Source organism: Moschus berezovskii, chromosome 18, assembly GCF_049115385.1.
Source record: "Moschus berezovskii isolate FMDL1 chromosome 18, NW_MosBer_1.0, whole genome shotgun sequence".
Lineage (NCBI taxonomy): Eukaryota > Metazoa > Chordata > Mammalia > Artiodactyla > Moschidae > Moschus > Moschus berezovskii.
Genome location: NC_142477.1, coordinates 5,900,651 through 5,926,131, shown reverse-complemented (window position 1 = coordinate 5,926,131; position 25,481 = coordinate 5,900,651). Strand labels below are relative to the sequence as shown.

The following is a 25,481-nucleotide window of genomic DNA, read 5'->3' as shown; positions in this document are numbered from 1 at the left end:
AAAACAGCTGTCACTATTTCAGGCGATTTTCTGAGTGTGCCCAGAACGGACCCCACGCTATGAAACAGCACACTGTGAACTCAAAACAAAATTTCACTCGCAGACAACGAGAGGCAGCCTTCAGAATGGGAACAGGGTTCCCCTCGTGGCATCTGGCAGTCTGCGACTGGGGTGTCGGGTGGGGCTGAGGGCTGCAGCTCCAGGAATTCTGTTGTTAGGGGATCACATGTGTGGGAGCCCACCTTGGCCCCCAGGCCCCGTCTGTGCTTCCCAAGGACGCTGTCCCTCGAACATTTCTACCCAAAGCCTGCCACGTGCCTCCCAGAGCAGCTCTACGTTGGCAAAATCACCAGGGGTCATGTCATGGCATTTGCACAGGTTTTGAGAAATACCCGCCTTTTGGTTATACGACAGTGGGGACATAACACTGAGAAGTCTGCATGACTTCGTTTGCGTTGTGAAGAACGTGGGTGGCACTCAGGGCTGAGGGGGCCCGGTGGGGCGCAGCCCAGCGTCCACTTGGAAAGTTAGGACCAAGATTCGCCAGGAGCCGGCCTTGGGTGACTCCCCGCTCTTCCTGCTCTTCCAGGTCTAAGACTCTGGACTCACCTGGGCTCCGCAGTATGAACCTTTGCAGAGAAATTAGAAGCCTGTCTTCGGCCGGTTCTGAGCAGAAGCAGAAACTAGAGGGAAAGGCCCAGGACCCAAGGCCAGGGTGGACAGCGCAGGACTCACCTGCCTGACCGGCGTCCTCTCACCCGCGGGCCGCCTGTCAGTCACCCGGCCTCCGGCTCAGCAGCCTGGCTTCCTCTGCTGCCTCTGTGGCCCCCTGGACTGGCTGGAATCCCAGGCGAAGTCAGAAGAAGCTGCTGCCACAATTCTGATTCAGGTGAGACTCAAGTCAAGTTGGGGTGCAGGGACTTCGCAGCCAGGTCAGAGGACAGGTCCTGGGAGTGGGGGTAGGGGGTGTGTGTGAAGTGTGTGTGTAACCGTGGCAGGGTCGGGGGGTGGCTTTGCAGCTGGGAGGGGAGGAAGGGCCTGGGGTGGCTCCTTGGCCAGTCACAAGGCAGCGAAGCTGGAAACGACCCAAAGGCCACTCTTCCCCCGGAGGCTGGGCATCCTGGCAGCCTGGGGCTGGTTCCTCCACTGGAGGGGGTCTTGGAGGATCCACCGGAAGACCCCCGCACCCCAAGTCGTAGCACTGAACACTAGCACCCCTGTCACCCCAGCCCCAGAACCTCTGCCGAGCACTGCTGTCCAGGTCAGCGGGGGTGCCCGCGAGCTCACCGTCTGGAGGGGAGAGGGCAGCAGGTGCCCCGAGAAGGAAGGAGGCGGGGGAAGAGGCTCTGAGGTCAGCGCTTTCGCACGGGCAGCCCGGGCCGGGCCTCCGCAGAACACCGATCGCCTCCAGCTGGAATGGGGTTGCACCCCGCCCCCGCCAAAGCGGCCCAACTGCGCACGGCGCCCAGTGCCCGGCCCGACCCCACCGAGGCGCTCACCGCACGCTCTGGCCGTCCCCCAGCTCTCGCAGGGCGCGCCCACTCCCCGCGCCCTGCACCCGCTCCGTGGGGCCCCAACCCCGCAACCGCGGCCCCCAGCGCGGCCCCACAGCGTCTCGGCCGAGAGGCTCGCACCCGACCGGCCCACCCGGGAGGCCGGTCCGCGCGCCCCTCCGTCGCCCAGCGCGCGGCGGCCAGGAGGGGCCGCCTCCGCCTGCGGAGCCGCATGGCCCCGGGGCCCGCGCCGACCCGCCTTGTAAGGCAGAGGCCGGGCGAGGCCGGGCTCGGGGCGCCGGGCGGCCGCGGGGAGGGCCGGGCGGGGCGGCCGGAGCGCGCGGGGCGGGCCGGGCCGCGTCTCCCAATGAGAGCGCGCGGCGCGCAGGGCGTGGGCCGGGCCGGGCGCGGAAGCGGGGGGCCGGGGCGGGCCCGGCGGCGGCGAGGCGGCGCGGGCGCAGGCCGGGCACCGGGTCGCTGGCGGCCGAGTCGCGGAGGCGCTGCCGCTGCGGTCGCCGCATCTCCGAGGTGAGTGGCCGCGGGGCGCCTGCTCCTCCAGCCACCTGCACCCGCAGGTCGGGGCGCGCGCCCCGGCCCGCGCGCCGGCCGCGTCCCTTCCCCGAGGCCCCGCGCCCCCCAGCTGGCGGCTCGGCGCTCGGGCCCCCGCGGCTGCGTCCGGACGCGGGTCTGGGGACGGGCGGCGGGGCGCGGGGGGCGCGGGCCGGAGCGGCCGGCGGTGCAGGGGACGGTTTGTAATGGGCCCTCGCTGGGGCGCCCCGGCCTTTCTGCCCGTCGGTGCGCAGAGGACTGAGGACGCCCCTTGCAGCCCCTTCCCCCTCCGCGTCCGTCTGCATAAACACGGTTCACACGCCCAGGCCCGGGGTGGCGGCTGCCAACGAGACGGCAGGAATTTAGGGCTTGGAGGCTTTGAAATGGAGCCGCTGTCACGCTGCACAAATTTCAGGGCCACAGAAAGGGCCGTTTGCGTCCGCGGCCCAGAATGAGCGTGATCCTCTGGCGAGAACGCCGCCCCTGTGTGTCCGGCATTGCTGTGCCCTATCGGAGCAGGTGAGTGTGTCAGAGCGACAGTCTGCGATCCAGAATACGCCAGAGGGCTGTTGTGTTTTCTTATCGCATGTGGGCACTAACCGTCAATCTAGATAAAGAGGTTGGCGGCCAGTGTGTGTTTTCCACACGCCCCTGGGGACCAGAGCCCCGCCCTTGAAGGAGGATCCGGAGAAACCCTTTATCTGCGGTTTCAGTTATGTAAATCAAGCCTGGAAAGGAGGTGGGAAGAAGGGCCCTGTGTGCCTGCCCTGTTGATGGGCGTTTTGTGTTCTCTGAAGAGGAGACACCTTTTAGGATAAGCTGGCTGTGCTGTCACCTATGTATGTATTTATTGGCTAATTCCTCTGACATTTATGAATGATAAAAGACCTAGCTTCCCAGGCCCCCAGCACACATCCTGGGGCTCGCTAGGGCTGGTCTCTCAGGGAGGGGTGCTGGCAGGGCCTCCCCAGAGCCTGGGAGGTAGTCAGTGAACCTGAACGCCAAATGCCCTGGGACCACATCCGGGGATGGAAGGATGAGGTGGTAAGGGCAAGCTTGGAGCAGGCAGGAAACGGGGGTGGGGCGGGGCCGCGGGAGGGGCGCCTTGATGAGGCCTTCCCCTGGACTCGTGATCCCGGCTCTGGGACCGGCCCCTGTTCCCACCCCACAGTTGGAATCCCAGGGCTCAGGGATAGCGAGGGGGCAAGGCGGTGCTAGTGAATTTCCTGGAGTATCTGCCAAGCGTGACACACACGAATGTGCGTGTTTTCTTGGGGAAGGGCCCGTGGCCTTCATGACTTTCAGAAGGATCTCCCAGGAAGGTGCCATCATTTAAGTACTGTATTAAAAATTTATTCTCCCTCTTTCTGGAATGATGACGTGAGCGAGACCAGAGGAAGCCGTGTGAGGCTGTGTTCCTGTCGTCTCGGTGTTGTTTGCCTAATCTCTGCGAATCCTTTGAAGTCGCAATAAATAAACTGTTTTAACTACATTCAAGGTTATAGATGCTCACCGTGGGAAATGTGCAAATCACAGGAGAATTTCGTAAAGAAAATTAAAATGGCTCATCACTGATTGAGGTTTAAGAGAAAGCTGTGAGCAGCCAAAGTGCCCTCTGGGGTGGCTTCCACGTGGCTCCCTTCCGCCGTGGGTAGAGGAGCCGTTCCCTGCAGAAGAGGCTGAGAATTAAACGCTTCCTCAGGGAGAGGCTTGCTGACTTAGCGCCAGGGCTATTTATAGCTGGTGATGTTGCTGGTGAGGCTGGAGGAGCATGTACAAGAGATGCCATCCGGGGATGCGGGGACCACGCGGCACCGGGCATCAGGTCCTCCTCGGGCCCCACCTGGCGCCACCCCGGAGCCACCGCAGACCCAGGGTGCAGGGCGCTGTGAGGAGCCCACCTGAGCTCAGGCAGGCCGCGGGCGCAGGCAGGAGGAGTGACCCGTGTCCAGTCCCGGCCGCTCCATCGACAGGTGTTCCCAGGGCAGGAAGGAGTGGAGCCCGGGTGGGACCCGCGGGGCCCTGGCACGCTCGCTTACCGTCCAGCTCCTCCTGGGAAAGCAGCTTCCTCTCTGGCTGTGGAGGTGGCCGTGGGGTCACAGTCCATGGATCCCCAGAGCCGGCACCCCCAAACTCCAGCATCCTCGATGAGACCTCGGTGTCCCAGCTCAGCAGCGCCTCTGCGGAGGGCAGGTCCTCTGCGGCATTCACGTGGCTGCTCCTGGGGTGCGTCCCCAGGGGTTGCATCATGGGGGGTGTCACCAGGGGGATGGGTCACTGCAGGGGGTCACCAGGGGGGTGCGTCGCCTGTGGGGGTTGGTCGCGTTGCCAGGGGGTGCGGGTTCTGTGATCTGCAGCCTCCAGGAGGGGTGTGTGGGGTAAGGGCAGGGCTGGGAGAGGACCACAGCAGGGTCAGGAGAGTGCTGGCACCCTGGCAGGGAAGCAAGACTCCTTGCACGTTGCAGAGTTGCCCTTGGACTGTACCAGGACGTGCAGTGACATGCAGTGAAGCTCAACCGCAACGTAATGTGTGCCTGTCCAAAGGAAGGACGTTCTTGGCTGAGGACAGGTGGACTGGCTCCCACGGGGCGTGAGGACGGGCCCTGACTGGCAGTGGACGCGCATGTCTTCTGTGGCGTGGTGGCGGGCTTACTCGTTCACACCGCTTTCCCTTTTCTTGCTAGACTTGTGGAAAGGAAGCACTGACCTTTCTCCAAGCCTAGAACTTAAGAGCACCTGGGGCCCTTACCCCCGCCCCGCCTTCCCCCTGCCCTGTTGCGCAGCGTCCCTGAGTGTGCTCCCTCCTGTCGCGTGTCCAGCACAGCCCCCCTGCTCTGGGCCAAATTTCCCAGGGTCTCACCCTGTTGCACCCGTGTGTTAGGGGCCAGGTGGCCAGACAGACGCAGGTGAGCCCTGGGAGGGCTGCCCCGGCGGGAACGTCACGAAGCTGGATGTCTCACACGCCCTCTGCCTCTGGCCACTGCGGCCACAGCTCTGAGCCCGAGCAGCCTCTGGGAGCAGGTTCAGGGCTCACTCCGCTCCACAGCCCCGGGCCCACGCTGCCCGCGGTGCCCTCCTGTCTCCTGCAGGGGCCGTGGCCGTCCCCACCATGTCCCCGGGGAGGGGCTCTGCCTCCTGCTGGCTTTCCTGCCTGAGCCTGTCCCCCCGCCCCCCGTCTAGTCTAACCTCGGCTCAGACCACATGCTCTTGTACCGTCAGCGCGTGTACATTCTGTGAACACGCCACCGCCATCCACTGCTCCGCTGCGCCCCACAGGCCCGGGGTTGCTTCTGATTTTTGGCTCCTGTGAGCGCGGCCGCCAGGAGCCTCCCTGCTCTGCTCCTTGGGGGACAGGCGAGCATCTGCAGGGCCCTGGGCGCCACCTGGCCTCCCAGTCACAGCCCCATCGCCAGCAACGCCAGCAGGGCACGGCCACCTGCAGGACGCGCATGAGAGCCTGCGCTTCAGGCCACGGTAATGGGCTGGCGTCCCCGCCTGGGCCTGGTGCCCGAGCCCCTCCCGCGCCTTGGCATTCCTCCGGGGCTGTCTGCTTCTGATTGATCCACAGAGCTCTCTCTAGATGCTGGAGACCAGCAGCGTAGGCTGCACATGGGAGACACCTTGTCCACCCCACAGCCACCTTTTCACTCCTTAAGTGACACTTTTGGAGGAACTGACGTTCCACATTTTAGTCTGGGGCCGTTTCGGAATCTTCTGCTTTGGGGACAGTGGTTTTGTGTACTGTGTGCAGTCTTTGCCACACAAGGACATCGGACGTTCTTAAGCAGCACTCACCTGGGGCTTAATGGCCTTGCCTCCTGCTGCAGTTGGCACCTGAATTAATTCTCATTTCTCTCTGTGGATCCAGTCAGTAAACCTGTCTCCTTTCTTGGAGAACATTTTCTTCTCTCTTTTCCTACAGGACCGCCTTGCCGTCCACCCTGTCTCCGCCCTGTGGGTGGGTGGGGAGCTTCCTTCTGCCCCGTGGTTCATTCTCTGTCCTAGCCAGGACCACACGCCACTTCATTTCCAGAACTGCCCATCAAGTCTCAAAACCGCTGGGCAAATTCTCCACCTGGTCTTCCTCCGAGATGGCTATTTAATTCACAGTCCTTTGCCGTTTCGTTTGCTTTGTGTTCAGCTTGTCTCACAACCCAGACCAAAAAAAAAGTGTAGGAATTTTTGATTGGATTAAGTTAAAACTGTGGTGAATTCGGGGATAACGGGCGTCTCTGCACTCAGACTTCGTCCGTGTTCACGATGTCACTGTTCTCTCAGTGACCTGTCGACGGTCTTGCGCAACTTTTGTCGAATTGATCCCTAGGCTATTGATCGCACGTTATTTTAAATGATGTATTTCTAAACACTGTTCTTGTCCGGTTTTGCTGCTTCATGGAAATAAAACAGACTTTTGTATGGTGACCGTGTAGGCAGAAATCTTGATAAACTCACATTGATTCTAAAAGCTTTCCCAGGATCCCTTTGGACTCCGTGTACACAATCATGGAAGCTGCGCGCAGCGGCAGTTTCATTTCTTCCTGTGTTGGTGCCACTTCTCTGTTTGCCTCACCGCACTGAACAGAGGTGGACAGAAGTGGTGACAGCAGGCAGGCACCCTCCCCTCACTCCAGCCTGAAATGAGAAACGTCCAGTATTCACACGTTTTTGTAGTTTTTTTACGTTTCCATTATCAAGGGCTTCCCTGGTGGCTCAGATGATAAAGAATTCGCCTGCAGTGCGGGAGACCCTGGTTTGATCCCTGGGTCGGGAAGATCCCCTGGAGAAGGGAATGGCGACCCACTCCAGTATTCTGGCCTGGAGAATCCCATGGACGGAGGAGCCTGGTGGGCCGCAGTCCCTGGGACTGTAAGGAGTAGCACAGGACTGAGCAAGTGACACAGCACCACCCATTATGAAGTTGAGAAACATTTTCCTTTTCTAATTCGCTAAGAATCTTTATGGTGAATAAATGCTAAATCCCATCAAATGGTGCATTTGTGTGCACACCATGTGTCAGTCACTTAGTCGTGTTCAACTCTGTGATCCTGTGGACCGCAGCCGCCAGGCTCCTCCGTCCATGGGGTTCTCCAGGTGAAAGTACTGGAGGGGGCTGCCATTGCCTTCTCTGGGGGATCTTCCCGACCTGGGATCAAACCCGGGTCTCCTGCATTGCAGATTCTTCATCATCTGAGCCACCAGGGAAGCCCGTGTACACCACACACGCGCGCGTTTACACATCTAGGGGTTTTCTTTTGGGGATTTCAGATCCAGGGGTTCTTTAATCTGCCCTGCTGTGAAACTGATCCGCTGAGTTCTGAATTTTAGTTGTGAAACCTTTTAGGGCTAGACTCTAAGGTGTTCTCTTTTCGGAGCGGCTCCCTGCATGCTCATAGCCGCTGTTCTCGTCTGGATTCCTCGCCTTGCCCTTTCTCTTCGCACATGGCCTGCCCACCCGTTTCCTCCGCGCGGCACACGCCGTTGCTGTGAGCGTCTGGCTGAGTCCGGTGCGGGGCGTGGAGCCTCTCGTTGCCTCTGTCCCCTGCTGCCTCTGCAGGCTCTTGGCACTTCCCGTTCAGCTCGGTGGTTTCTTTACCACATGTGGATACGGTGATCTGAAGATGTCACAGAAACGTCTCTGTCTCCAGTGGGAGTCTCTTCCTCTGGAGTGGGTGTGTCCTGCAGTGTTTGGGGCACAGCGATTCGGGGCCCCCAAGTCCACGTTGTGAGTTGAGAGGAGCCCACCTGGCGGCCCTTGCCGGCTGCCCGTCCACTCCCGGGCGCCCCTCTGTCTGGCAGGCCTCTCCTCGCCCCCCAGCCCTGAGTGCAGGGCTGGCCGCTATGGGGCCCCCCTCCCCTGGAGTGAGCCATGGGCTTCATGCTCCCCGGGAATGATGGCCCGGCCTCCACTCCAGTGCTGGGGGCCACCTCTCCCCTCTGCAGGGCTTTGAGGCCTGCGGGCCACACTGTCCCCCACCTGCCAGCTGGTCAGGTGTGGGCAGCGGCCTACCTTGCAGCCCTGGGCCTGCCCCTGGCCTGTGAGTGGCCTCCCAGGCCCACCCTTGGCGCCACGGTGTCTGGGGATCTCGGTGGTCCCGGGCAGGAGAGGCCTGGCTCTGGGACCAGCTGTGTGGGCCCGTGGTGACTGCTGGGTGCTGCTGTCAGGGAGAGGCCAGACCGCCCATGGCAGCCACGTTTCTGGAACGACAGACTTCCTGCCAAGGCCCCCGCCTCGCCCGCCATGCATAGCAGCAGGGGACCGGAGCCCGGGACGGGCCCTCTGCCGGCTTTGGCCGCCGGGTCTGTGTGCCCGCCTGGCGCTTCACCGCTTGGGCCTCCTGAGCACTCTTCTCTGGGGCAGGGACCCCCTGCCCAGTCCCCCGGTCTCCCCGGTGTGCGAGGGTCCGGGGCTGCTGTAACAAATACCCACAGGCTTGGATGCAACAGCAGAAATGTGAACTCCTTTCGCTCTGGCCCAGACCCCCATCCAAGATGAAGCTGATGCAGGATTGGGCTCCCTCGGGAGGCCCAGGAGGGTCCCGCCTGCTTCTGCCCTCTCCCAGGGTGCCAGGGGTCCCTGGGCGGGGCCGCGACACTCCCGTCTCTGCCTCCATCTTCACGTGGCCTCTGCTCTGTGTCTCTTCCCTTCTGCCCCTTGCAAGGACGCCTGTCGCTGGATTTAGGGCCACCCTGGTCTGGAGTGGGCCCATCTAGAGATCCTTAGCTTGATGACGTCTGCAGGGACCCTTCTTCCAAACAGGGTTCACCCACCTTGTGAGGATGTGGCCACACCTGATTCACCCTGGCACCAGGTGGGCTACAGATGCTGTGTTCTTGGGCTTTGTAAGAAGCAAGCTGAGGGTAGAGGCTGGCTCTGGGGCCCAGACACTGGGGCCCGGGTGTGGTTCCTGGGAGGCCAAGGGGTCCCCAGGAGGGAAACCCCCAACCTCGCAGGGACCCAGTGATCTCTGTCCACATGAGGTCTGCTGAGGGCAGGGCAGGTAACCGTGTTCTGGCCTCTTCCTCCCCTCCCCCAGCCCAGCTGCAGCAGCCCCCAGGTTTGGGGGGTGGGGTGGCTCCCACAGCGGTCCCGCTGCAGGAGAGTGGCCCTGGTCCTCAGTGGACGCCCCCTTGGAAAGACTGCCCACCCACCCCTTTCTTCTCGTCCCAGAAACGTCACCTCTGATTCCAGGACCCAGACCAGTGTGGCTGTGACCAGGCTGCTCCGAGGGACACCTCGCCCCATGCGGGAGGTCCCCACCTCCGGGGGCCTTTCCGGGCCCCTGACCTGAAGTGCGTGATGCGGGCCCTGAGCGTCTTCCTCGTCAGCCGGTGTCATGCGCCCCTTCCTGCCGGGGCCTCTGCAGAGCCTGTGACAGGCAGGCTGGGGCGGGGGGCTGCGTCCACGCCGAGACTTCAGGCACCGTCAGCTCTGCGGGGCGGGTGCCCTCCTGGGAGGCTCCGCTGACTGGGATGGGTGGTCATTCACATCGAGTGCTGGGCAGCTGCGGAGTGGTGGCCGTATTGTGACTCGAATGTGAACAACTGCCAAAAGGCTGCCTTGTGCCCAAGTGGACTCTGGAACAAAGGGCCAAGGCTTCAGGCTGCGGGCAGTCAGCGGGTCTGCGGGCTCGGCTCTGCTGCTCCCGGGGCTGTTTGCTCGGGGACTGTGCCCTTGCCAGGGGCTGGACCCGACCCTGGGAGCAGAGCTCTGGGGGGTGGGGGGCCGCAGAGTGGTGGTGTCCACTCCCTCGGCTGGGTCTTTTCAATATACTGTCCACCTCCTACCCCCGCCCGCAAGCCCTTCTGCAGGGGTCCAGCACTCACACCTGGCGGGGGTCTGGGGGGTGGGTGGGGGTCCTCCCCGGCACATCTGACCTGGCTCCCAGCCTCCTTTGCGTGGCTGTGGAGCAGGTGCGCTTGGGGCTCCCATGAGGGCAGCGGGCATCACGCCCCCAGCCTCCCCGCTCCGCCACATCCACCCCGGGAGCCGAGCCAGCCAGGGGGCTGAGGTGCCCCGGGAGGCGCCCGCTCTCCGCACTGCCTCCCCTCTGTCTGCCCGCTGCACAGGGCCTCTGGGTTCCCTCTGTGTGTCCAGCGGTGTCTAGCGTGGGGCCTTCTGTGGCTTGGCCTCCATGGGGCCGAGCTCAGGCACCCTTAGCAGACGGTCAGCCTGGCCAGCGGCCGAAGCTCCATCGAGGTCCAAGCTCGGCCCACTTGTCAGAGGCTCAGGGACCTGCTGTTTCCAGGGCCCGTGTGGTTCTTGCACAGAAGCTGGTCAGCAGGACCCTGGGCCTGGGGGTCACGCCGGCTGGCCCAGCCATGGCCCAGGGACTCGGGCTCCTGGCCCGGGGGGAGGGTGCTGCCCGTGACCTGGCTCGTAGGGGTGGCTGGCCGCCAGCCGCCCTGAGGAGCCCACAGGAGCTCCAGGGCCCAGGGCCCCTCCTGGCCCAGCTCCCACTCCTGAGCATCTTCCTGGGATGCAGCCCCCAGCGTGTGGTCACTCAGCGGGGCGGGTGCCCCCCAGCTCTTCAAGTAAGGGTTGTGATGCTGGCCCGACAGCCCAGCCTGGTGACCTGGCAGAGCCTGAGGGGGTCCAGGCACCGTGGTTCCTGGGCTGTGACCCCAGCTCCCCCGTGTTGCCAGCCCAGCTCCCTGGGTGTGAGGTGGGAGAATCACAAAGCTTGGAGTTGGGGCATCCTGAGGCCTGAAGGCCCCTCACCCGCTCGGGGCTGGTCGGCCCTGGGTTTTGCAGAGCAGGACCTCACACAGCCCCCAGGGAGGTGCTTGGAGCCTGGGGGTTGGGGGTGGGGGGCGGAGGGTCCCCTGTGCAGGTCCAAGCTCCAGACGTGTGTGTCCTGCCCATCTGCACACCAGCCTAGACCCCTCCCCAGTGACACTTGTCTCCCCCCAAGAAGGCCGGGTCATCTGGGCATACCTGGCACTCGCGGGAGTTGGGGCGGGTGCAGGGAGGCAGTGTGTCTGGTCCGCACCGAGACTTCAGGCCCAGAGCACACCGAGGGATGGGAGGGGCCTGGGGCTGAAGGCAGCCGGAGTCCCAGGGCAGGATGCTCCATCCGATCAGGAAGTGCCTGCAGGCTGGGGTGTAGACTACGGGCAGGATGAGGGGCAGAAAACTGAGGGAGCCAGGGAGTGGAGGCGTGTTCACACCTGCAGAAGAAGGAACCCACACTGCATCTCCACTCAGCACAGACCTGCCTTCTGCTCCAGCAAGGAGAACCAGGAGAGGCAGTTGATGCTGCCTTTAAAACACCACCTGGCCCAGCTCACAGACACCTGGTCCTGCTCACAGGCACACCTGGCCCGGCTCACAGGCACCCCTGATCCAGCTCACAGACACCCCTGATCCAGCTCACAGACACCCCTGGCCCGGCTCACAGACACCTGGCCCAGCTCACAGGCACCCCCGATCCAGCTCACAGACATCCCTGGTCCCACTCAGACACCTGGTCCGCTCACAGGCACCTGGCCCAGCTCAGACACACCTGCCCAGCTAACAGACACCTGGTCCCACTCACAGGCACACCTGGCCCGGCTCACAGACACACCTGATCCAGCTCACAGACACACCTGGTCCAGCTCACAGACACACCTGGCCCGGCTCACAGACACACCTGATCCAGCTCACAGACATCCCTGGTCCCGCTCACAGGCACACCTGGCCCGGCCCACAGGCACACCTGGCCCGGCCCACAGGCACACCTGGTCCGGCTCACAGACACACCTGGTCCGGCTCACAGACACACCTGGTCCGGCTCACAGGCACACCTGGTCCGGCTCACAGGCACACCTGGTCCCGCTCACAGACACCCCTGATCCAGGTCACAGACACACCTGGTCGCGCTCACAGGCACACCTGGTCCCGCTCACAGGCACACCTGGTCCCGCTCACAGGCACACCTGGTCCCACTCACAGACACCTGGCCCTGTTGCAGGCACATCACTATTGTGGATTCCCAGCCCTCCTGGCTGGGACACTGTGCTGAAGTCATGCAGAGGCGGTGACTATGGTGTGTAAGGGTCAGTCCTGTGTGATCTTTTCTATGGGGTTTGCTTCAGGCACCTGTCTTAAGGGCACTGCCAGGCAGAGTCGTTCTGGACATACAGCCTCTCCTCAGTCCCCTCCCCTGAGGCCTCGGGGGTCTGCGGGCCACGCTCACACGGCTGCCTCCAGGCCCCCTGCCCGTCCGCCCGGCCCCAGCCCTGGTCCACACCAGGACCAGCTGCTGACAGGGCTCCCCTGCAAACAGGGGCAGAGCCTGCCGGGCATCCTGCCTCCAGGCACGCACCTGCTCTACATCCCTGTCGGCTCCGACACGGGCTGTGTGATTTCTGCTCTCCCACCCAGTCCGGCTTCTCTCCAGGACACCTCGGAGTCACCTTGGAGAGCTTCCCACCTGCGCACAGGGTCTGACTCCTGTTTTCTCGTTTATTTTTGGCTGCACTGGGTCTTCATGACCGTGCGTGGGCCTCTCATTGTGGTATCTCATCGTCCCTTTGTTGCTCCCGGGCTCCAGGCGCCCTGGCTCAGAGCCTGTGATGCTCGGGCTTAGCTGCTCTGTGGCGGGCAGGACCTTCCCGGACCAGGGACCGAACCTTGGCACCCTGCACTGGCAGGCAGATCCTTAACCATTGGACCTCCAGGGAAGTCCTGACTCCTGTTCTTTTTGTTAAAGTAATTTTCAGGTTATTAAGATACTGTGTATTCACGGTGAACATGGAGCCCTGAATGGAGAGCCTGGCTCTGGGGCTCGCAGCCGCGTCCACCCGGCCCTGAGTCCCGGGCTTCCCGCACCAGCGACGGGGCTTCCAGCATGTCTCGAGCTATGCCAACCTTTCTCTTTGGGGAACTCGTGGGTCCTGAGTTCAGCCGGGCCTGGTGGGGACTCCCTCCATGCCAGGTGCTGCTTCCTGTGCTCTGACTCAGACTTGAGGGTTTTCTGTAGGTTCAGCTGTGAGCGAGTTCGCGTCTGCAGCTCTGACCTCACAGCTGGACTCTGTCTCTCCACTCACTGACCTGCTGGTTCTCCCGAGGCCGCTGCTTCTCCGGGGGCTGGGCTCTTGGGTCCGGCCCCAGCCACCAGCTGTACCTCTGGGGGTGTCGATGCTCAGCTCCGGGCCCCACAAAGCTGCTGGAGGTGGGCATGTCTCAGCCCCATGGGGACCTGGGCCCAGCCTTGGGGATTCACTGGGCTCCGGACACCATCAGCCACCCCTACAACACGGGGCCTCCACCTGGGGCCTGGGCACAGCTGTGCTCAGCCCTCGGGGTCCCCCAGACGCCTGCCCTCACCTGGGGCTCCCTATCCCCCTAGCACTCCGCTTGGCCACCCAGGTGAGGGGCACCCCGGTCAGCAGGCCGGGCTGTGCGGTGGGGGCAGTGGTGTGACCGCTCAGGATCCTCGCCGCAAGGACTGTGTCAGCCCACCGGTGCCGAGGGGTGTGGCTCGGGGAGCCCCTGGAGCAGGAGTAGCCGGGGGGAAGGTGAGGGGGTCGCTGGAGTGGTCCTGCACCCCCTGGGCTGCTGGGCTGCACGCTCCCCCTGTGGCTGGGGCTGTGCCTTTGGGGAACAGGTGGACAGGGTGCCAGGGCCGGAGGGGCTGGGCTGTGTCTGCAGCAGACGTGGGACACTCGGTGTCCCCCACGGTCACGAAGTCGCTTCTGGGCAGGGCTGCTGTCTGTGGGTGGCAGGGAGTCTCACACAGCCATCCACAAAGCAGCTGATCTCTCGTCTCTTCCTCCTGGCAGCATGGCTGACAGCAGGCCCAAGCCCGCCAAGCCCACCAACAAGACGCCCCCCAAGTCCCCAGGGGACCCCGCCAAGGACAAGGCGGCCAAGAGGCTGTCGCTCGAGTCGGAGGGGGCCGGCGAGGGGGCGGCCGTGGCGGGAGCAGAGCTCAGCGCCCTGGAAGAGGCCTTCCGGAGGTTCGCGGTGCATGGGGACACCCGGGCATCGGGCAGGGAGATGCACGGCAAGAACTGGTCCAAGCTGTGCCGGGACTGCCAGGTGATCGACGGCCGGAGTGTGACCGTCACCGATGTGGACATCGTCTTCAGCAAGATCAAGTGCGTTCCGGCTCCGCCCAGGGCCGTCAGGGCAGGTCTGGGTCCCTGTGGGTGGGGCCAGGGGCTAGGGTTGGGGGCAGTCACAGACAGCCGCGCGGGCCCAAGGGTCTCGCGTGGCCGAGTCCTGCCTGCGGGGGGTGGCGGGGGTGGCAGCCGGAGGCGGGCGTCCGTGGTGCGGCTCCTCAGCTCTGGGGGGCACTCCTGTGTGAGCAAGGGCAGGGGTAAGGAACAGTGGCCGCTGCACCCGTGTCTTCAAGTGTGAGCACCTCCAGGCGTCGGTGCACCCCCCTCCTCCTGCCCGCCACACCCAGGACCACACCTGAGAGAAGCACCCGCCGCATCACACACGTGAGCACACGTCGAGCTCAGGGCTCCACTCCCTGGTCAGGGCCCACCCGGAGGACAGTGCTTTGGACAGGCCCCGAGACACCATATGCAGGAAGCACGGGCGGTGGGGGGACACAGGCCCTCCTGGCCCCAGTCCCACTCCAGGGGGCAGGACGCCAGCTGCTCGGACACATGGGCGCCCCAGTCCCCTGACACGTGGGCGCCCCAGTCCCCTGGCACGTGGGCGCCCCAGTCCCCGGACACGTGGGCGCCCCAGTCCCCCGGCACGTGGGCGCCCCAGTCCCCGGACACGTGGGCGCCCCAGTCCCCGGACACGTGGGCGCCCCAGTCCCCGGACACGTGGGCGCCCCAGTCCCCCGGCACGTGGGCGCCCCAGTCCCCGGACACGTGGGCGCCCCAGTCCCCGGACACGTGGGCGCCCCAGTCCCCGGACACGTGGGCGCCCCAGTCCCCCGGCACGTGGGCGCCCCAGTCCCCCGGCACGTGGCCGCCCCAGTCCCCCGGCACGTGGCCGCCCCAGTCCCCCGGCACGTGGGCGCCCCAGTCCCCGGACACGTGGGCGCCCCAGTCCCCTGACAGACACGTGGGCGCCCCAGTCCCCTGACAGACACGTGGGCGCCCCAGTCCCCTGACAGACACGTGGGCGCCCCAGTCCCCTGACAGACACGTGGGCGCCCCAGTCCCCGGACACGTGGGCGCCCCAGTCCCCTGACACGTGGCCGCCCCAGTCCTGACACGTGGCCGCCCCAGTCCTGACACGTGGGCGCCCCAGTCCCCTGACAGACACGTGGGCGCCCCAGTCCCCGGACAGATACGTGGGCGCCCCAGTCCCCGGACACGTGGGCGCCCCAGTCCCCGGACACGTGGGCGCCCCAGTCCCCTGACACGTGGGCGCCCCAGTCCCCTGGCACGTGGGCGCCCCAGTCCCCTGGCACGTGGGCGCCCCAGTCCCCGGACACGTGGGCGCCCCAGTCCCCGGACACGTGGGCGCCCCAGTCCCCCGGCACGTGGGCGCCCCAGTCCCCGGACACGTGGGCGCCCCAGTCCCCGGACACGTGGGCGCCCCAGTCCCCCGGGCACGTGGGCGCCCCAGTCCCCCGGGCACGTGGGCGCCCCAGTCCCCCGGACACGTGGGCGCCCCAGTCCCCCGGCACGTGGCCGCCCCAGTCCCCCGGCACGTGGGCGCCCCAGTCCCCCGGCACGTGGGCGCCCCAGTCCCCGGACACGTGGGCGCCCCAGTCCCCTGACAGACACGTGGGCGCCCCAGTCCCCTGACAGACACGTGGGCGCCCCAGTCCCCTGACAGACACGTGGGCGCCCCAGTCCCCGGACACGTGGGCGCCCCAGTCCCCGGACACGTGGGCGCCCCAGTCCCCTGACACGTGGCCGCCCCAGTCCTGACACGTGGCCGCCCCAGTCCCCTGACAGACACGTGGGCGCCCCAGTCCCCGGACAGATACGTGGGCGCCCCAGTCCCCGGACACGTGGGCGCCCCAGTCCCCTGGCACGTGGGCGCCCCAGTCCCCGGACACGTGGGCGCCCCAGTCCCCTGGCACGTGGGCGCCCCAGTCCCCTGGCACGTGGGCGCCCCAGTCCCCGGACACGTGGGCGCCCCAGTCCCCGGACACGTGGGCGCCCCAGTCCCCTGACAGACACGTGGGCGCCCCAGTCCCCTGACAGACACGTGGGCGCCCCAGTCCCCTGGCACGTGGGCGCCCCAGTCCCCGGGCACGTTGCCGCCCCAGTCCCCGGGCACGTGGCCGCCCCAGTCCCGACACGTGGGCGCCCCAGCCCCCTGGCCGCCCGGACCGCATCGTTGCTGCCTCAGCTCGCGGGATGCCGGCCATCTGGGGGCTCGGGCCCAGCGAGGGTAGTGATCAAGACACAGCTAAGAGCAGCCTGTGGCTCCTTCCCACTGCCATCCTGAACCTAGACTCCCCGTGGGGTCCCTGTGACCTGTCCCGGGGGCAGGCCCCCCAGACCTCCCGGGCATGGAGGGAGGGACCCACCCGCATGCTCCTGTCCTTGGGGAGAGGCGGGTGGTGCTCCAGGCAGGGTCCTGCGGGACAGGCTGGGTGCCCAGGTCTGCAGAGCGTGGTGTGGCGTGGACGTGTGCGTGCTGGTTGAAGGTCCCCAGGTGGTGGCCCTGGCAGAGGCGGCCCGGCCTGTGGGAGCCGTGGAGGTGGACGTGGAGCCGCGGGGCCGACAGCGACGGCTGTTTCTGTTTGGGGCGGTTGCCATGGCTCGGTGGCCCTGCCGCCGGCCGGTATCTGCAGCCTCTGTTTGGGCCTGTCGCCATGGCAGCGCTTGTTTGTTTTGATGTTACTATGTGTTAAGTTTTAAACAAACTTCTTCCCTAGGCCTTGATTGAAAACTATTGTTTCCGAGACTGGGGCTACCCACCCCATCCCTGCTCCGCGCCCCAGGGCTGAAAGAGTGAACGCAGGACACCCGTTCCCACGAGCACGTCGGGGGTCCGACACTGCCGTCTGGGGGTCTGCGGGTGGCGGGGTCCCTGTGTGCACACCCAGGTGGGGCGGCCAGGAGGCGAGGGTGGGGGGCATCCCCCCTGGCCCCCACTCACAGCTTTCTGGCCGACGGTCACGTTCCCCGTGATTCCGCAGGCTCATCTGGGCTGGTTGGGACGCCGCGGGCTGGGACGGGGCGGGGACTGTGCGAAACGCGGAGCGTGGCACACCACAGGGCCTGAGGGCGCAGTGGGGGTGGGCTGAGCTCCTGGGGTGGGGTGTCCCAGGCCCGCCAGGGGGCCGCCCCTGCATCCAGGCTGGTAGGGACGCGGCCCCGAGGTCCTGCTTCCAGCTGCGGTGTTGCGGTCTCACAGGGTCCGAGGATCCTCTTCCGGCCCCCTGAGGCAGTGCAGGCATCCAGCAGCACCGGGGCTGGCTTGCTGCGGCCCGCCTAGTGTGTCTGCAGAGTCTGGGCCTGGGGTGGGGGGCCGGCCGGCACCCCAGAGCTGTGTGTGAGCAGCGTCCCCTCGGGCCCCAGGCCCAGGCGGGAGTGAGGCCAGGAGGCGGCCTGCAGAGGGGAGCCAGGGAAGGAGCAGGGGCCAGTGTCTGGCACCACTCGTGTGGCAGCCTGTGTGTCCGCTATGGTCCAGTCCCCCCAGGGCCCCCTCGGCCCGGGGCTGCTGCGGGTCACGCCCCACCTCCTGCTCTCTGGACGGGTCGCCAGGTCCGGCTCCTGCAGGTCAGGGGTGCCCAGAGTCGGCTTCCTCCAGCCCCGCATGTGGCAGGTTATCTGTGGTCCGGGGGGGCCCTTGCCTCGTCCTGGGACATGTTGGCTAAAGTCCAGGGCCCTTCATGACGCTGACCCTGGAGGCACCGAACTCTGTCCTCGGAGGGCTGGCTGGCCCCCGCCAGGATCCCTGGCCACCCGGTGTCCCCGGGTGACCTGCCCTGGGCCTACAGGCCCGGGAGTGCAGCGCCCAGGGAGCTCAGCTCGGGGGCCATGTGTGTGCCGGGTGACCCCATTATCGCCGGGCCAGCGTCCCCACAGGACAACAGCCCCCGACCCGGGAGCCAGGCGGGAGAAGGGGGTCTGCTGTGGGGACCCTCTCATCTCTGTGCTCGGCAGAACAGGCGCCCTGTGTATGCAGCTGCGTCAAGTAACCCGGCGTCTTCAAGAGCTGGCATTGTCGCTGGAGAGCTCCCGGGGACTGCTCTCAGTGGCCGGCCCCGGGCCCCCGGGGAAGCTCCCTGCTGGTCCCAACCAGGCCCCGAACCCTACGGGGCAGTCACGGTGGGGACACCCGCCCCTCCCGGCATGGCAGGCAGGTCAGCCCTGGCCCCGCGTACATGCGATCTGAATGCGGCCTCTGATGGAGGCCTGGGCGGCCGTCCCCCCGCCCCAGCCGAGTGACTCACGCTGGTGGCGCCTGGTGCCGGGGGGCTGTGCGCCCCCCGGCTGGACACTGGGCTGCCGGTCGGGCCTGGAGCCCGGGAATAGAGACAGGCCCGCCTTTGACAGCCCAGTGCAAACAAGCGGGACCCCGCAGCCGTGGAAGGTCACCCCCCAGCTGGGACGGTGGGGCCGAGCCCGCAGCCTCAGAGCGGCTGTGCAGGGCAGTGGGGCTTCCAGGGTAGGTGCAACCCACGGCCTGGACATCCAGTCTCATGAGGCCTCCTTCCGCTGGCGCCCTGGCCTCGGCGCAGTCAGTCAGTGTGTCCTGTATCCTCCGGCTCACATGTCAAGTGTGAGTCCCTGTGTGTGCCCGGGATGTCCCGAGGTGTGTCTGTCCATCGTCGCCAAACTGCTTGAGTTCTGGTGACTGAACTGGTCCGTGAACAGGAGGGTCAGCGAGTGGGCCAGGAGGGCTGGCGGGGGCTGTGTGGGCCACCAGCCTCCCAGGGGCCCCGCCACACCCTGCTGCGTGCTCATCCAGCCTTCACGGCAGCTGTGCTGGCGGGTGTGTGCTGGCAGGGGTGCCACGCCGGGCCACACTGGGATGCCCTCACTTCCCTCACACCCGGCAGCGTGGAACGTCCTTCCGGGGCTGCTTTGTATCTGGTAGACCTTGGACAAGGCGTCTGGTTCAAGTATTTTGCCCACGTTTTTCCCTTGCGTCTTCTTGGTGAGGTGTAAGGGTTGTTTGCGCTTTCGGATACAAATACTTCAGTGAACTTTTTCCAGTCTGTGGCTTGTCTTTTGCTTAACAGTATCTTTTTGAAAAGCATGGTTTTAAAAGTTTTGGTCAAGTCCAATTCATTTTTTCCTAGGTTGTTTTTTGGGGGCTGTTTCTAAGATCTCTGCCTAAGCCGGGGTCACAAAGATTTCCACCTGGATGCTCTCTCAGAAGGGGGACGGTTCGGGCGCTCTGACAAGCGCAGGACTGTGGTCCACTTACTACTGTAGGTGGTGCGGGCCAGCCCAGGCCTGCTCCTCTGCACACTGCCCACCGGTCGCCGTGGCTCTGTTTGATGAAAAGACAGTATGCGATCACTCACTGCCTTTGTGGCCTTGTGGAAATCCTCTGTGTTCCCCACCTCTGACGCTGTCCTGCGGCCACTGTGGCCAGTGCCGACGTGGGCGTGCTGCCTTCCACCCAGGGTGCCCTCCAGCCAGGACCCCGGGCACTGCAGCCACGCTGCCCCTGGAGTCCTGGGCTCCTGCAGGCGGCCTCTCTCATCCCAGGCCCATCCTCCACCTTCTCTTGCTGTAAACCACTGAAGCTCTCACTGAACGGATTAGCCGGGGGAGATCTGCTCCAGGGGGCAGAACTGTTTACCAGTTAAGATTCTCAGAGATGGAGAGCCATTTCAGAGCCACCTTGAAGTTGGGAGAATGACCTACCGGGTCCGGGCAGCCAGGGGCTGTGTCTTCGTGGAGAGCTGCTTCCAGACCCCTGGTCAGGCCGGGACGTGGGGAGGTGGCCCCCAATCCTGGCCCCAGGGGACGGTGCCTCCGTGCAGGCTGGGGGGCCCTCGCTGGGGCTGAGACATCCTCGCCACTGCGGGGGGCGACATGCTTCCCACCCTCTCTCTCTGCGGGTCCGTCTCCCACGGAGGCCGCACACTTGCCTGCTTTAGAACCAGACGAGGCTGTGTTTTGATGTCCAGTCTTTCATAAACGATGTGCTTTCTTTAAGCTTCTCTCCAAGACAATTTATATTTGCTGCCGTTGCCAAGAGCAACCAACTGCTGGGTGCAAACGCTTCAGACTGGGGTGGGGGAGGGGCAGGCTCACTCTGGGCTCTGCGGGGGAGGTGGGGGACCCCGATGTCATGGGGCCGTGGGCGGGGCGGGGGTCCGTGGGTGCCCCCTGAGACTTTGCTCCCTGCAGGGGCAAGTCCTGCAGAACTATCACATTCGAGCAGTTCAAGGAGGCGCTGGAGGAGCTCGCCAAGAAGAGATTCAAAGACAAGAGCGCAGAGGAGGCCGTCAGGGAGGTGCATAAGCTCATCGAGGGCAAGGCCCCCATCATCTCGGGGGTGACGGTGAGCGCCCCGGGCGGGCGGGCGGGACAGGATGGGTCCCCGCGTGGGTGGCCCCTGTCCGTGGTCTGGGCCCTGGGCTGACCTCCCCCACGCCCCGCTCTCTTGCAGAAAGCCATCTCCTCGCCCACTGTGTCACGGCTCACGGACACCACCAAGTTCACGGGCTCCCACAAGGAGCGCTTCGACCCATCAGGCAGGGGCAAGGGCCGGGCGGGCCGCGTGGACCTAGTGGATGAGTCGGGCTATGTGCCGGGCTACAAGCACGCAGGCACCTACGACCAGAAGGTGCAGGGGGGCAAGTAGCCGGCGGGGCCTCCCCACCTCCCCTTCAGTACATTCCTGTGCTCACCGGCAGAGCTCGGACCTGGGGCTGGGCGACCGCGGGCTGCCGACCTCCCTCCTGCCGCCCTCGCGCCCCCCGGACCCCAGCTTGGCCCCTGAACTCACCTTTCCTAACACATCCGCTTCATCCCTGCCAGGAAGTAGACAGACGGCCCTTTCCAAAGTGTCTCCCAGAACCAGACCACACTGGCCACTGGCTTGCAGCAGAGGGGTGTCCAAAGGAGCTGGCGGGACAGGTCGGGTCTGCTGACGAGGGCGCCTACCTGCAGCCCCGATGACGCGGAGGAGCCCAGTCAGGGCCCAGGGGGCCCGGAGAGCACTGTGCAAGCAGGGGAGGTGGGCACACGCGTGCACACACACACGTGCATGTACACATATGCTGCATGCACACACGCACACACACGCACACACAGGCTGCACACACACACACATGCTCAGGCACACGCGCCCATAGACCAGGGCTGTGCTAAGGGTGGGCGCTGAGCTGAGGGCTGCTGTGCAAAGGAAGGAGCCTCTTCCATCAACCAAAGTGACTTGAAGTGTGAAGTTATAGGATTCTAAAACTAAGGGCAATTCATTTCATTTCACTTTTCTGAGAAGAAATAAGAAATGGTGATTAGAGTTTGCTCTCAGAACGGCTCAGGGAAGACTCAGAATAGCCCGTCTCTGGGCCTCACTCCCACAACCCCTGTGCCTTGAGTCCTGGGCCAAGAAGACTCCTGGGCTCAAGGCTGCAGGTGGCCTGGCTGCCCCCCGCCCACAGCTGGCCACTGCGGCCTCTGCGAGCGGTCCTATCGTCCACCCCTGCCCAGGAGAGCAGAAACCGCAGGGTGAGACCAGCCCGAGGAGGGCCCAAGACAGCAGCGTCTGTGTTGGGGTCTCCGAGAGGCCAAAAGCGGGGCCTCCTGCTGTCACACTGGCTCCTTGGCAATGTGTCCTTTTGCGTAAACCTGGCCGCAGCCTGGCATGTGACCCGCCGGGCCCCAGGATCCTGGTGTCAGTCTTGGGAAAGCCCATGGTGGCCCCTGGGGAATGCCTCCTGGAGCCCAATGCTCTGCCACTGTCCGTCCTGTGTCCAGGGTAGTAGGCCACCTGGGGCACCCCTCCCTGGACATACGGCCGGCCCACAGCACAGGTGGCTGTGAGAAGGCCAGCACTGCCATGCACACTGGTCCCTGCTGGACCTGGAGGCCCTGCCCACCGCAGAGGGGCTCAGGCCAGCGCTGGACACGGCCCCCCGCACGAGGCTCCCTGGAATGGCAGTGGCTTCCGTGGGCAGCTTCGTCCTAAGCCCCTGGGACCTCGCTGCAGAAACACCTGAGAAGTGAGAGATGGAACACAGGCATCCAGAAGCACTTGGAGGACATGGTCACTGCCATCTGGGAAGTCTCAACCTTGGGGAAACGAGGCTGCCTGCCAGGCCCTCACCCCACCACCAGGAAGCCAAAGGCTGGGGGGCGGCAGGTAGGCAGGACACCGGTCCCTGCCCTGGGCTCTTCTCTGAGAGGCAGCTGCCAGGTGGGGAAACACGTGTGCAGACAAACACGCAGAGTCCCATGTCCCACGGCCCCCAGGGCTGGCCTGCAGGGCAGCACCAACCGCTACGGGAGACCGGCTCCCCATGGCAGCGGTGGCCCTGCCCCTGGTCCAGGGAAGGTCAGTGCACGGCAGCCACCCTGGCCCAGCCCCGTACTCTTGGGCTCCTGAGGTGTCTAGAGGCATCCAGGCAGGTCTCGCGTGTCCCTGGCCCAGCTGAGGTTCCCTTCCTGAAGTGCAGCTCTGGAAATGCACCTCCAGCTCAGGGCAGGGCACGCGGAGGTCCCGGGCCTACCGGCCCTGTAACTCAGCACAGTCACTGTGGACACAGGCAGGTGTGCCCTCGCCGCACATCCTCTGCAACACCCGCTCGCTTCTGCTAACTGCGGTCGACTAGAAATTACATGTCTGTCTGTGAGCCAAGGAAACTGCACAACAAGCCCGCTGGGACGCGGGGCCGTGGTCGGGGCACTCCTTGAGGACGGTGCCCAGCCAGGACCGCAGCGCGCACGTGAGCACCACTGCCCCTGTATTTATTTCTATTTAACGCTGTAGGAGAAGCAACCAGGCAACAGTCAGGTCGCCAGAACTGAAGCTGAAACCGTGTACGTTTAAAACATTACAGGAAGAGGTCTATATTTGTACTGGAGTATTTTTACACCTCGAGTATCCTCAGTCTTAAGGTTCGAGCAGGTAGAAACCGGTCAGGAAAAGGCAGGTGGGGCTCGGGCCATCCACACCACAGGGGCCGCCAGCTCAGGGCAGGCCGAGGCGGCCCCTAGAGGCCCGGGGGTGGAGGCTCTGTGGGAAGCCCAGCAGCCTGAGGTCAGGAGGTCTCTGGCCGTGTGGGCAGAGGGAGCCGAGGCGCAGACCCACGGCCCACAAGGCCCGCAGTCACCAGGAAGGCCGCCGGGGCCGACCCCCCAGGACCCAGTGGGCACCCCCCCAAGGGTGGTGTCCCCACATGAGCCCGCGGCACATACGGGTGCGGACGCCACTGTCACCTGTTCCCACGGCACAGGCCGACAACTCAGCCATACTGTGAAGTGGAGAGACCGTCCTCAGAGCGCTGACCCCGAGCAACTTCCCTCCACAGACCGACTACTGAACGCTCTGGGGCCCCGCAGCTCAGCTGTGTGACCTCGCCCGGGGAGGGAGGGGGCTGCCCCGCACTCGGGGGTGCTTCGGCTAACGCTCTCATCCCCAGACCAAGCCAAACAACAAGGAAACGCACATAATTCAGACTTGAAAGGGATCATAGGCTACTGGTTTGTATTAAGTCTTTTCAGGAAGGGAAATAAATGTACATAGAGGTGCGGTCTATTTTTGCACTGTTTTCTTACTGTGAGGGAGTGATGACAGCGTCACCTGGTCAGTGTGCTGGGGCAAGCAGTGGGCGGCTTGGAGCCCGGACTCAGAGCCGCTCTCCAGGAGCTCTGGGGGCATCCGGGGGGCAGGCACAGTGTTCCGCCGGAGCCGCTGTCCAAGGCCTGCTCGCAACCCTGTGGTGAAACAGCTCGCTGTCTGTCTGCATACCTCCTCGTGTGACCCCTGTTGCTAACGTTGTGTCCGGTTGGTAACGTGACAAATAAAGGTGTTGAATTGTGGCCTGTGGTCCTCCAGCTGCGCCGTGTGTACGGGGGTCACGTGGGGCCACAGCGGCACGAACCGCCTTGCAGGGCCTGTGGCTCACAGCAGCGCCTGCCATGGGCCAGGCGCGAGGCGGGGAGCGGGGTCTGGACACAAATCACAGCACAAATGCCAGCAGCAGCCCCGGATGCGGGGTGATGGCGCCCTCAGGAATGACATAAAGTAAGGGTGTTTTTGGATCGTTACGGGGGGAACTCCAGCCAGTAGGTGAGAAAGGAGAATCCAAATGCAAAAGGCGAGGACAGAAGGCAAATCTGAGCCCTAAAGGGGAAAGTGGGGTGAAGAGTGAATGGTAAATAACCACAGTGACTGTGTCCGGTGACACAGAATACTTCACTCGGGCCCGAGCGCTGTGTAAGCCGGAGGGGGCCACAGGGAGTCACGTGCTCAGAGCTCGTGTGTGGTGTCAGCCATTCTATGATGCCACCCACACCAGGAACAGGGCATACAGCGTCCACACCCGCAGAGGTGAAAATGTGAGCAACAGAAAACTATCCCAAACAGCAAAAAAAATCACACAAGTAGAACAAGCAGCATGAAATGAGACGGCCAATTCAAACTAAAACCTATCGATTCCATTAGCTGATAGAAACCAAATGAAGCAACTGATAAAGGATTAATCTCCAAATTATACAAGCAGCTCCTGCAGCTCAATTCCAGAAAAATAAATGACCCAATCAAAAAATGGGCCAAAGAACTAAACAGACATTTCTCCAAAGAAGACATAAAGATGGCTAACAAACACATGAAAAAATGCTCAACATCCCTCATAATCAGAGAAATGCAAATCAAAACCACAATGAGATACCATTTCACACCAGTCAGAATGGCTGCTATCCAAAAGTCTACATGCAATAAATGCTGGAGAGGATGTGGAGAGAAAGGAACCCTCTTACACTGTTGGTGGGAATGCAAACTAGTACAGCCACTATGGAGAACAGTGTGGAGATTCCTCAAAAAATTGGAAATAGAACTTCCATATGATCCAGCAATCGCACTCCTGGGCATACACACCGAGGAAACCAGAATTGAAAGAGACACGTGTACTCCAATGTTCATTGCAGCACTGTTTATAATAGCCAGGACATGGAAGCAACCTAGATGTCCATCTGCAGACGAATGGATAAGAAAGCTTTGGTACATATACACAATGGAGTATTACTCAGCCATTAAAAAGAATGCATTTGAATCAGTTCTAATGAGGTGGATAAAACTGGAGCCTATTATACAGAGTGAAGTAAGCCAGAAAGAAAAACACCAATACAGTATACTAACACATATATATGGAATTTAGAAAGATGCAAATGATAACCCTGTATACGAGACAGCAAAAGAGACACAGATGTATAGAACAGTCTTTGGGACTCTATGGGAGAGGGTGAGGGTGGGATGATTTGGGAGAATGGCATTGAAACACGTATGTTGTCATATGTGAAACGAATCACTAGTTCAGGGTCAATGCATGTTATAGGATGCTCGGGGCTGGCATGCGGGGATGACCCAGAGGGAGGATAAAGGGAGGAGGG

At 63.7% G+C, this 25,481-nt stretch overlaps 2 protein-coding genes and 3 long non-coding RNA genes across 10 annotated transcripts; 1 reads left to right on the top strand and 4 right to left on the bottom strand.

Moving 5' to 3' along the window:
* The first annotated feature begins 1,812 nt into the window (after positions 1 to 1,812).
* Positions 1,813 to 23,912, top strand: TPPP (tubulin polymerization promoting protein). 3 transcript variants are annotated; one of them, XM_055422324.2, is made up of 5 exons: positions 1,847 to 2,021; positions 2,458 to 2,561; positions 13,809 to 14,126; positions 20,274 to 20,427; positions 20,536 to 23,912. In XM_055422324.2, the coding sequence occupies exons 2-5, from the start codon at positions 2,494 to 2,496 to the stop codon at positions 20,728 to 20,730; spliced, it is 735 nt and encodes a 244-aa protein (XP_055278299.1). In that variant the 5' UTR covers positions 1,847 to 2,021; positions 2,458 to 2,493; the 3' UTR covers positions 20,731 to 23,912. The 3 variants fall into 3 exon arrangements, with proteins under 3 accessions (XP_088683740.1, XP_055278299.1, XP_055278298.2); XM_088827614.1 differs by lacking the exon at positions 2,458 to 2,561 and having other exon boundaries at positions 1,813 to 2,021; positions 13,809 to 14,161; positions 20,536 to 20,674; XM_055422323.2 differs by lacking the exon at positions 2,458 to 2,561 and having other exon boundaries at positions 1,852 to 2,021.
* Positions 2,036 to 5,974, bottom strand: LOC129553405 (uncharacterized). Its single transcript, XR_016035222.1, has 4 exons — positions 5,838 to 5,974; positions 4,082 to 4,722; positions 3,556 to 3,721; positions 2,036 to 2,549 (listed from the first exon to the last, which is right to left on the bottom strand). It is a non-coding gene; the product is annotated as an uncharacterized LOC129553405 (long non-coding RNA).
* Positions 6,383 to 8,264, bottom strand: LOC129553406 (uncharacterized). 2 transcript variants are annotated; one of them, XR_008685448.1, is made up of 3 exons: positions 8,050 to 8,264; positions 7,495 to 7,718; positions 6,383 to 6,674 (listed from the first exon to the last, which is right to left on the bottom strand). It is a non-coding gene; the product is annotated as an uncharacterized LOC129553406 (long non-coding RNA). The 2 variants fall into 2 exon arrangements; XR_008685449.1 differs by having other exon boundaries at positions 7,495 to 7,654.
* Positions 9,480 to 13,822, bottom strand: LOC129553404 (uncharacterized). 3 transcript variants are annotated; one of them, XR_008685444.2, is made up of 4 exons: positions 13,354 to 13,813; positions 13,078 to 13,192; positions 10,978 to 11,210; positions 9,480 to 9,617 (listed from the first exon to the last, which is right to left on the bottom strand). It is a non-coding gene; the product is annotated as an uncharacterized LOC129553404 (long non-coding RNA). The 3 variants fall into 3 exon arrangements; XR_008685445.2 differs by having other exon boundaries at positions 12,895 to 13,822; XR_008685443.2 differs by having other exon boundaries at positions 13,078 to 13,813.
* LOC129553403 (uncharacterized) lies at positions 14,168 to 17,901 on the bottom strand. The gene is made up of 2 exons (XM_055422325.2): positions 16,484 to 17,901; positions 14,168 to 14,327 (listed from the first exon to the last, which is right to left on the bottom strand). The coding sequence occupies exons 1-2, from the start codon at positions 16,713 to 16,715 to the stop codon at positions 14,191 to 14,193; spliced, it is 369 nt and encodes a 122-aa protein (XP_055278300.2). The 5' UTR covers positions 16,716 to 17,901; the 3' UTR covers positions 14,168 to 14,190.
* Positions 23,913 to 25,481: the final 1,569 nt, after the last annotated feature.

Coding starts and splice junctions, on each gene's coding strand:
- TPPP (XM_055422323.2), top strand. CDS start 1,861: ATGAGAGCGCGCGGCGCGCAGGGCGTGGGCCGGGCCGGGCGCGGAAGC. Junction 2,022..13,808: donor GCGGTCGCCGCATCTCCGAG/GTGAGTGGCCGC, acceptor TCCTCCTGGCAG/CATGGCTGACAGCAGGCCCA. Junction 14,127..20,273: donor ATCGTCTTCAGCAAGATCAA/GTGCGTTCCGGC, acceptor TGCTCCCTGCAG/GGGCAAGTCCTGCAGAACTA.
- LOC129553403 (XM_055422325.2), bottom strand. CDS start 16,715: ATGGCAACCGCCCCAAACAGAAACAGCCGTCGCTGTCGGCCCCGCGGC. Junction 14,328..16,483: donor CCAAGGACAGGAGCATGCGG/GTGGGTCCCTCC, acceptor TTGCTCACACAG/GAGTGCCCCCCAGAGCTGAG.